The 9,895-nt window shown below is 38.4% G+C and overlaps 1 protein-coding gene across 1 annotated transcript in view; it reads right to left on the bottom strand.

The window, feature by feature from the left end:
• Positions 1-7,307, bottom strand: part of LOC311088622 (potassium voltage-gated channel subfamily H member 7) — a 108,093-nt gene extending 100,786 nt beyond the window's left edge. Inside the window, exons 1-2 of the mRNA XM_084122864.1 lie at positions 7,161-7,307; positions 5,500-5,730 (exon numbers count right to left, since the gene is read on the bottom strand). Coding sequence (XP_083978990.1) covers positions 5,500-5,730; positions 7,161-7,236 — 307 coding nt within the window. The 5' untranslated portion in view covers positions 7,237-7,307. The remainder of the gene's footprint in view (positions 1-5,499; positions 5,731-7,160) is intronic.
• Positions 7,308-9,895: the final 2,588 nt, after the last annotated feature.

The raw sequence follows: 9,895 nt of genomic DNA, 5'->3' as shown, positions 1-9,895 counted from the left end.
GAGTCGCCTTTGACCGCTTCAGAGTGGCTGGCTACGAGCATGCACGAACATGTCCTTAAAACAACCCTTAACGTTTGTTTTCAAAACTGCAACTCACCGAGTGGTTAGTGGTGTTCGTTGATGATTATGTAAGCAATCGAGAGGCTGTGCTGTATCGTGAATAAGTAACGGCTGAAGGGCGTTGTTAGGCACGACGCGAAGCGGAGTATAAAATATACTTGGTTTATATTGTTTTTTTAAAATGGTTACCACACAATACAACTATTAAATCCGAAAAACATGTATCTATGCAACTTTTATGAAGTAAAATCACTAAAAGCCTTCCTTCCGCTGGAAAAAATAGTCCCTGACCATAAACAGCAACAAAAGTTACATACATTATATCACCAATAGATGGCGGCAAAGACCGTCTTTATGAGTGAGTCAGTCAGTAGAGAAGACTTTTACATTGAAAGGAATCAAACTCGTGAACACGGAGAAGGAAGACGCAACTGACAGATGACGCACGGAAAAACCCCTTAACTGTTAAAAGGACAAGATATCGCAGCGGACATTCAAACAGATTTTTCTTTTTATTATGAATATGACTGACCTGAAGGAAAATGCTATATCTACTGTAAATGCAGGTACACTCGCTTACTCGATCTCTCACAATACTCTACTATAGCTTCAATGAACAATATCAATGAGATCAAACATGTGTTTAAGTTGCTAAGAGTGGTTGCTAGGGGTGTTGTGTAGTGATACATAGAACAGTTGGGTGAAGCGGTCATAGCCATGTTTTATCGTGAATAAAGCACAGCTATTGACCAATCAGAATCAAGGATTGGAACTAACCGTTTTATAAAAACAAATATATCGGCGCAATGTATGATTTCAATCCGTGTTATTTGCTATAGTGGAACTATTTTTTCAGATACCTCACAACCACGTATAAACTTCCGCTCGATATTTGAGTCTGAAGCGCAGTAATATCAACGAGCAATGAGTCCTCCAACAGAAATCAATGGGATTTTACAAAATGCCAAATAAAACACGACAGAAACTGTATTTCGCTACGCTACTTGTTTTGGAACATCAACGAACACCACTAACCACTCGGTGAGTTGCACAGTTTTGAAAATGAACGTTAAGGGTTGTTTTAAGGACATGTTTGTGCATGCCCATAGACAGCCACTCTGAAGCGGTCAAAGGCGACTCTAAACGAGTCAAAAAGTCGAGACAGGACCCATCGTCAAGATTTCAGTGTCCACCACTCTAGTTCATCCAAAACAAACCAGAAAAGAGACTCAAAGTGCTAAATACCAGAATTATCCTTTAAAAACACACAGCAGCAGGAATATTAGGCTACTGTCACTTTAAGAACTAATGCACAGATCCAATATACTGTTACACACGCGTTTTATTTCTCAGCTGTTTACATTCACTTAATAAGACATAACTGACTATCTTATGTTTACAAGGATACTTGCCAAGACGGGCATTTTGACATAATTTTGTTTGAATATGACAAACTCAACTGTCCCGAGCGTCGTTCACGTTCGTTCACATTCACGTTCTCACAATTTTGCATTGTTAGAATTTATAAAAATGTTATCAGCCAACCGCTGATTGACACCGTTTCATATACTTGCCAACACTGTTTTTAACACGCATTTGGCGCTTGGCGAGTGTTAATTTTAGGCCCTCTGCATGTTTGATTACCAAAAGTCTTATCAGATCCTACTTAATATTAGAGGTGCTTCTTCTACTTAACAGGTCATCATCGAGGTGCTTTATCTATCTCAAATTTAATCACACCTTCTTTATAATTCATATCTTTCGATGAATAGCCATCTCAAGGTTCCTGGCACAAGCTTGGGTCTCAGGTGAGCTACGCAGCTGATGTGATGTATTGTTAGCCCGTGTGTACAAGGTGTTGAATTTCACTCTCAGCTTGATAGCACTCTTTAACCGAACCTCTAATGATTCCTTAATGAGGCTCAGTCTGCTTTTCATTCCCACTTTTATGCTAGCTAAAACGCTGCTTATTAATATCTACGTACGGGGGAAATGTCTGTTTAAATCGCCCTACACCAGGTGCTATTAAAGTGCAGTATTCAGCTGAAACTGCAAAGGAGAGTCATTAAACAATGGTGTTAATATATATTCCCCAGCTAAAGTTCATTGTTAAAGGTTTTCTTTCTATCTGAGCAGGTACAACCATTGACTTTCTCCCAGTACATACATATTTCTAGACGCCATGAGTTATCTATCAGTGGTATACCAATGCACTATCACTATTACTGAAAACGTTGAAACTTACATAAGAAAGACAGTTTACCATGTATATTTACAGCCGGTATCCCTCTATGGTACATTGCCAGTATATGTCAACCTGTTAATTTCCTTGCATTGTTGCAATTAAAAGGGTCTTTAACTAAAAATATGCTGTTTTTAAGCCACATGGCATTATTTTTTTGTCTTGATATATAAAAACACAACGCTAGGGTGTTTGTCATGGCATTTCTAAGGTTGCTAGGGTGTTGCTAGGGTGTTCTGGATGGTTGCTAAGAGGCCAAAAAATTCCAGCCTACTCTATAATATTCTGGTCTCTATTGTCCTCCCAATGTATACATGTTAAATAGTTAATGAATGTAATTTAATGTTGTATGGAGCAAGTTCATGTCAGAATATCTAGTAAAAATGAAATGTCATCATTGGAACATAATGCAGATGGATACGGAGAGCTCATGTAAGACACACTGGGCTCAGGCTCATCAGTACAGCATCTTCCTGTGTAACTGTTCAAACACTGTTAGCATTAGAGCTGATCTGGGCTCTAGCAGCAGGCGCTGGCGTGTGTTTTGCTTTAATCCTGTGTGTTTGAAGGGATTGGACAGGCTGAGGGCTGAAGTTGACTGAGTAGCTCAAGGCGGGTGTAAGGATGCCCACATTAGTGAGTCTGCTTCACTGCACACTTCAGCTGAAATCAGCTTTCCTCCCCACCAAATGAGGCGCTTACGATATTGTAGCAGAGACGGGCGAAAGAAGAAAAAAAAAAGGCAAAACAAAAGGATAAAAGGTAGAGAGGCAGTGTGAAAAAAGAAACACACTACTTGCATTTCGTGCTCTGTTCCAAAACCTAGTGAACTGACGGTATTTTAAGGTGTCATCCATTGCAGGTGGCAGATTAAACTGCTTATAACAATATATTGACTTCTCTCAATACCGTAAAGTATTAAAACTTGAGTATTTTACTAGAAATGTAACAAAACACTGCCCGGCCCCAAAAAATAAATAAAAAATTCACAGTTTGGATTCAAATAGGCAATTGCTTAAGAGTCTATGATTGGATCATTTTTGCAGCGATTATTATGTTTCTAGCATGATATATGTTTGGCAACAGTTCTTCTAACCCTTATTTATGGAGTGTGTAGCTTTTCATTTTCTTAGACAACCATGTATGAAGACACATCATGGCCATATTCCAGGATGACAATGTCAAGATTCATCAGGCTCAAATTGTGAAAGAATGGTTGTGAGGGAGAATGAAGAATCATTTTCACACATGAATCGGCTCCTCTGAGTCCAGACTTTAAATTCACTGTAAGTCTTTGGGATATGCTGGAGGAGACTTTACAGAGTGCTGGACTCTTGCATTGTCAATTCAAGATCTTGACCAAAAAGCTACACACTCCATCAATTAGGGTTAGAAGAACTGTTGTCATATAACATGCTAGAAACATAATAATCGCTGCAATAATGATCCATTCATAGACTCTTAAATGGATATTTCACCGGTGGAAATATGAATTTGTGTATTTAAATTGGGTCATTTATATAGTAGAAATGTGAAATTATTTTAGAAGTTGGAGCCTTCTAGACTGAGAAAAGCCAGAAAATGTATTTTTGGCTCATGTGGATGAAAGACAACAACTCCCAGAATGCACTTGCTTCGCTGCCCTACGAGGACACTCCCAAGCCACGCCTACCGGTTACAGAGGGCAGTATCGGAAGAAATGATACAGCTAGGCTACTAGTCAACTCGAAACTGAAAAGACGGTGTTTTATCGTGAGATCCCCCTATGGGCGGGTTGAAGACATGCGGAACGAGCTCCTCCTACTGGCTGGAGTCTCTCGCCTCTGACAGAAAAGCCTCAGATGACGCTAAATTAAGATTTTTGCGTCATCTAAGTTTTTTTTCCAGACACACAATACAGAAATCTCTCGTCTCAGGGGGACATGAGGGAGGGAAGCAAGGTCATTCGAAAATACTACCAGGTTTCTACTGATACAAAGCTTAATGCTAATCGGTGAAGTATCCCTTTAAGCATAAGCCTATTTAAATTTTTCTTTGGCCGGGTAGTGTATATACAGTTCTATTGTGTCACAATATATCGCAATACGAAAATGCACCAATATGTGTCATGGGAAGCGACACTACTGTATGTACTGTGTATAGTTCACCCAAAATGAAGTTTAAATTAAGCATTAAATATGGTAAAGCCAGAAGCATTTATGTATGCTTGTTATCAGTTTAGTTTAGCAGCATTTGGTTCAACACCAAGCTCTACTGGAAACAATTTTTTCATTGAGTTTCAAATGCACTTCATGTGAGTGGCACTATTCTGTAGGATGCAGTCCATTAATGCAATATCCCATTCTGTGTAAACGGCCTCTTATGCAGATATCAGTCTGATTTTGGCATGATCCGCTTGACGTAGGGTGTCGTGGTAATTCATAAATGACAATGGGCGTCAGGACGCAATAATCGATCGTTTCATCTCTTATAGAGAGTCATAGTGGACGACAACCGACGCCACATCTGCAACGCTTCACAATGTCACGACAGAAAGACTAGCATGTTTAATTTCTCCGTCACATCTGTGAAGTTGACTTTTTACTACACAGAATTAAGAGCACAGGAGCACAGAAGCTCTTCCACAGCTTTCAAACATGCCGAAATGAAAGAGACAATGGTATTGGTGCTGCTACTGTAGGTGGAATTATGCAATGAAGGAAAGATCCGTGGAGCTCCTGTCTTTATGATAGTTTGTGTGTCAGGATGATGTTTCCTCGAGAGACAACCTGACAAACTGAAAAAAGATAAATGCTGGTGAACGACAGCAGAGGTGCTTCAGCAACCCGGTGAGTACTGGAAAACAGCATTAGGCAAGTACAACCATTGCTTGTTTACGCTCTTGTATCCCAAAGTCAGTCTCTTCTCAGCAAAGACGGCAAACGCTGATTGGTCGAGAAGCAGCGTGTAGTCGGACATGTTTTTTGTCCACGACATGACAAGAATTTATGTGTCAAAATTGCATAATCTGACACAGTGACTATAGTAACAGACAAAAATATTGTGTAGTGTGAACCGGGCATTAGTGTGCAAGCAGTAGATACTTGGTTTCAGAACAGAGCCATTCTTTAAGGTTATGTCTCTCTCTCTCTCTCTCTCTCTCTCTCTCTTTTACACAGAGCAAAACCGCCAACAGGAAAGCATGGGGTTGGACTCACCGTCCTTGCGATGGTACGTAATCTCCACTTTCCGTTCCTCTGACCCCAGGAGAGCCTGAGCCACCTGAGCAATCGCGTGTCTCTTGGTTTGCTCTCCATATAGGAAGTCACATGTACAGGGTTTCTGCATGACGTCCGGCCGCGAGAATCCCGTCATCTCACAGAATCCGTCATTACAGTAAATGATAGCACAGTTCTGGACCCGAGCATTGGCTATGATGAACTTCTTATCTGTAAACAACCAAACATCACATGAAATCAGGCTTGGATAAACGTTTGAGTTACGTTGGGTATCACAGTTTGAGACATTGTTCAGTTCTCTTCTGACAGTATAGAGGAAACTCATGTGAGATTTTTGTCCTGAGCAAAAGAGGAGATCCAGTTGATCTTTCACTGCAGTTTAAGCAAAGAGATCTTGTGCATATAAAACCAAATTCACATTTAAGCATGAAACTGACCAGATAACAGTCTAAACCAGTGATTCCCAACAAAAGGTATGTGTACTCTTGGAAAGCACTTGGAAAGATTACTATTTTTATTTGGGTTTGATATAAAAATAAATTCATCCGTCAGGCTTTCTCTGGTAAAGTTTCTCCATTATTGCCCCCAGAACTCTCAAAACTAACTAAAGACAAACAAGCTCATGTGAATACGTTTATTATCCACAACATTGATTGTTTTCAATTCATAAGTGAATAATAATAGACTTATAGTTTATAATATTTACGATAATGCTAAATAGAATCCAGTATAACATGAGCTAACGTTAAGTCAAGTGTAAGTCAAGCAAGGTGGAGAAACACTGATCTAAACAGTGACCGAGACACGATAAAAACATTTTAAGAGCATTATTATTACCGCAACTGACAAACAATTGAAGTTGTATAGTTTCATATTTTATTTAATATTAATGACTTTTTAAATATTTACTTATATTATATTTTAATACTTTAATGTATTGTATTGTTTATTTTTATTATCAATGTAATAAAAACTAATAACATTTTACATAATTTAAATTTTATTGTATTTTAATGTTTTATTGTTTAATTGCATCAAATTAACCTTAGATATTTGTGATATCAATTTAGCAACTGTACAGCTTATATAATGAGTGCTTAAAAACCTCTATGCCATAAAAATCCTCTAAATATGCTCCGAGCAGTCCAGATATCCCTGCGTATGTGTGTAATCTTCAGAATGAGTGCATAATTCATCTAAACACACAGGCAGAGTATGTTGTCATTCATGCATTACAATGGTATAGCTGCTTTGTACATTTAGAGTCATCTGACAGATGTATCTGAAGTGAAAACACTAAAAAGCCACAATGCTGTTCTGTCGTGACTCTTTATCAAATGCTATATCACATATAGGCTAATTGTATATACTAAGTAATCCCATTTATTATTTTTTATTTGCAATAGTGTTTTAAACCTTATATAAAGGGACAATCGAGCATGCACAAAACTGGATAGTGAATGCGTTCAACAAAGCAACTGTTTACTTTCCTTAAATGTATAGGCTATAAAGGGTTTATGTGCATGTGAATATAGCACAGGTTAGCTATATTTGTCTATGTATGTTAATACTAGCACTTCCTTTATCATCTAAACGATATGGAGACAAAGAATCAAGTATGTTTGATTTGTAATACTTACTCTGTCCCTCGAATTTCCGTATTATTATTCCAAGAAAGGTATTCTGAGGAGCGACATGACCTCTCCGTACAGGCATGATTAAAACAATCTTCAGCTGCTCATCCAAAAAAACAAAACGCGAACCTCCTCAAAGTTATCACTGCATCTGAACGGCCGCTCTTTGTCCGATCTCTCTCCACTTCCAGGGAGCTTTCGCTGGCGTGAACTCACTTACGGTGGCTGTAGTCACATGCGTGTCGGAAACCTTGGCTGAACTCCTCGAAACCGACAGGCATCGGTGATGAGGAAGAGTCTGCTGAGATTGGGATGGAGAAGCATCGCTGTGCGTTGCTGAACGCGTCTGGAAGACTGTGTGTGTGTGTGTGTGGTGGTGAAGCGCCTCTAGGGGCTTTAACTGAGCTCCACCGCCCCGGGCTGAAACTAAACTCACCCCAGCGCGCTGTCAGCCTCAGCGGCGCTCATCTCCTCGATCATACGTAAAGAGGGTTGAGTTTGCGCGCTCGTGACTCCTGCATTCGTGGCCGTTTTTCTGAGCATCCAAAGTGTTCGAAAAAAGTAACCAGCTAACAAAAATATGTTCTAAAAGCGTTCAGGAAGGTTCTCTGAAGAACCTTCTTCTCTGAACGTTCTTCAAGAACCTTCTCTGAACCTTCAAAACGTAGCCTAATTTTTTTTTAAAAACGGTTTAAACATTCTCTTGATTATTCGAACGTTGAAAGAACATAAACATTCCATTTAATCATTTTGCAAACATTATGGAAATGTTACTTTTGAATGTTCTATAAACATTCTAAAACACGAGGTGCGTTCCAATTCGCGTAGTCTACTTGTGCACTATTCTATGCCCTTTTGTAGTAGCCTGTAAATAGTGTTAGTGTGTTCACATTGAAAATTCCAAAAAGAAAAAGTGCACTTTAAATGGCTACCCGGATGATGCACTTAATTAACCGGAAAAAAAACCGATTGCGTCTGAAATCTCATACTTCCCAACTATAGCCTATTGTAGGCGAAAAACAGTATGTGACAAAAGAAGAATGTCTGAATTACAGTAGCTACTTATAAAAGTACCTGGATGACCTACTTCTTAAAGTGAGATTCTGAAGTGTGCATACGATGGACACTTTACTATCCCATGAGGCCACAGGAGAGGATTTATGAATGGCAGTAAAGCGACGCAATTGATGCTGGTAGGTCACATGATAATGACAACATGGCGAATGTAGTATGTCTAAATAACATTCATACTACACACATTCATACTGTATAGACAACGCTATCTCACGACCAATTCGTACGAATTCGTACAAGTGATTAAAAGGTGGCTAAGTAATTCATACAAATTCGTACGACCTCACTCTAACTTATAATTCTAAGGAAAAAAGACTGACTTTATATCTCGCAATTCTGACTTATACCACACAATTGCGAGTTTATATCAAGCAATTCTGAATAAAAGGTCAAAGAGAAACATTTTCAGAATTCAAAGTCTCAATTATCTTTTTTATTTTTTATTCAGGGGTGTAAACTTCCATAATACTTAGGCCTATATCCAAAACCAAAGTTCTAAAGTTTGTGCAAGACGAAACTCAACAGAAGATTACTGACAGAATTTCGACTGTGGATTTCAATGGTTTGCACCCAGGGTTATATTAATGCCACTTTCTTTATTTGTTTTGAAAGGCAAAACATACTTAATTTTAACAAAAGTTTACAAATATGCATTCAAATTTTAATTTTTTAAATAATATTTTTACTGTAAAAATATAACAGATTTTTACTGTGACTTTTTGGGTTAAAATTCTTATTCTTATTATTAATATCATTATTATTAATAATGAACAGTCATTGTTTCTTGGCTAAGAATTGGCTAACTGTGGCACCAAATGACATTTTGGGTTGAACAAGATGAAGCAATTGTGCCTAAAAATTACCAATAGAAAATCCGTCAGATTGAAAGTCACTTTTTTTTAAGTCGTTTTATCATTTAAAATGTATCCATAATTATGGATACATATTATACCAGTAATGTAGCAGCTCAAATCTTCTTAGCAGCTGCAATCCAGTGAACTGTCCATGGTCCTGAGCCCTCCACAATATTCCCACTCTATATGACCATACCAGACCTATTTTATGTCTAACGCCGATACGCCGATTATAAACATGATGCACATTTACTGAATGGGCTTCTCTGCTGCTTTATGGGTGTCTGCATTAATCCATATAGCCTACTGACAATTTGAAGCTAATCTCCAGCTTGGGCTCTGTGTGGCTTCAACAGCACTTAAAAAAAGAAAGAGAGAGTCAGAAAGAAAGACAAAGCAGAATGGAAAGCTTGTCTTAGTGGAACATCTGTCCCAGTATTTCAGTGAGGGCTGAAAACCCATCTGCTCCATTGAGAAAAAAACACAAGAGGATGGACAGCATTGAAATGCAAATAACAACTACAACAACAACAACAGAACCTCTTTTAGGGTCTGACCTGCTGCTCTTTTCCCAAAATGTCTTGTCAGATTGAAGCGTTTCTGTGTCTTTGACTGATTTTTTTAAAGGTTTGTTAATGTAATCTCTATAATATCTCCTTTGTTTCTCATAGACAGCATTGAGAATGGAGAGCAAATGGAGACTTCTGCTTCTCTCCTTGTATCAAGCCAAGTCACCTTTATTTCTATAGCACTTTATACAATACAGATTGTTTCAAAGTGGCTTAACAGTAATAAACAGAATCAATGATGTAA

This window comes from Abramis brama (assembly GCF_963993115.1).
Source record: "Abramis brama genome assembly, chromosome: 8".
In the NCBI taxonomy this organism is placed as follows: domain Eukaryota; kingdom Metazoa; phylum Chordata; class Actinopteri; order Cypriniformes; family Leuciscidae; genus Abramis; species Abramis brama.
Note: the sequence above shows the minus strand (reverse complement) of the source record. Positions and strands in the feature narration are given on the sequence as shown.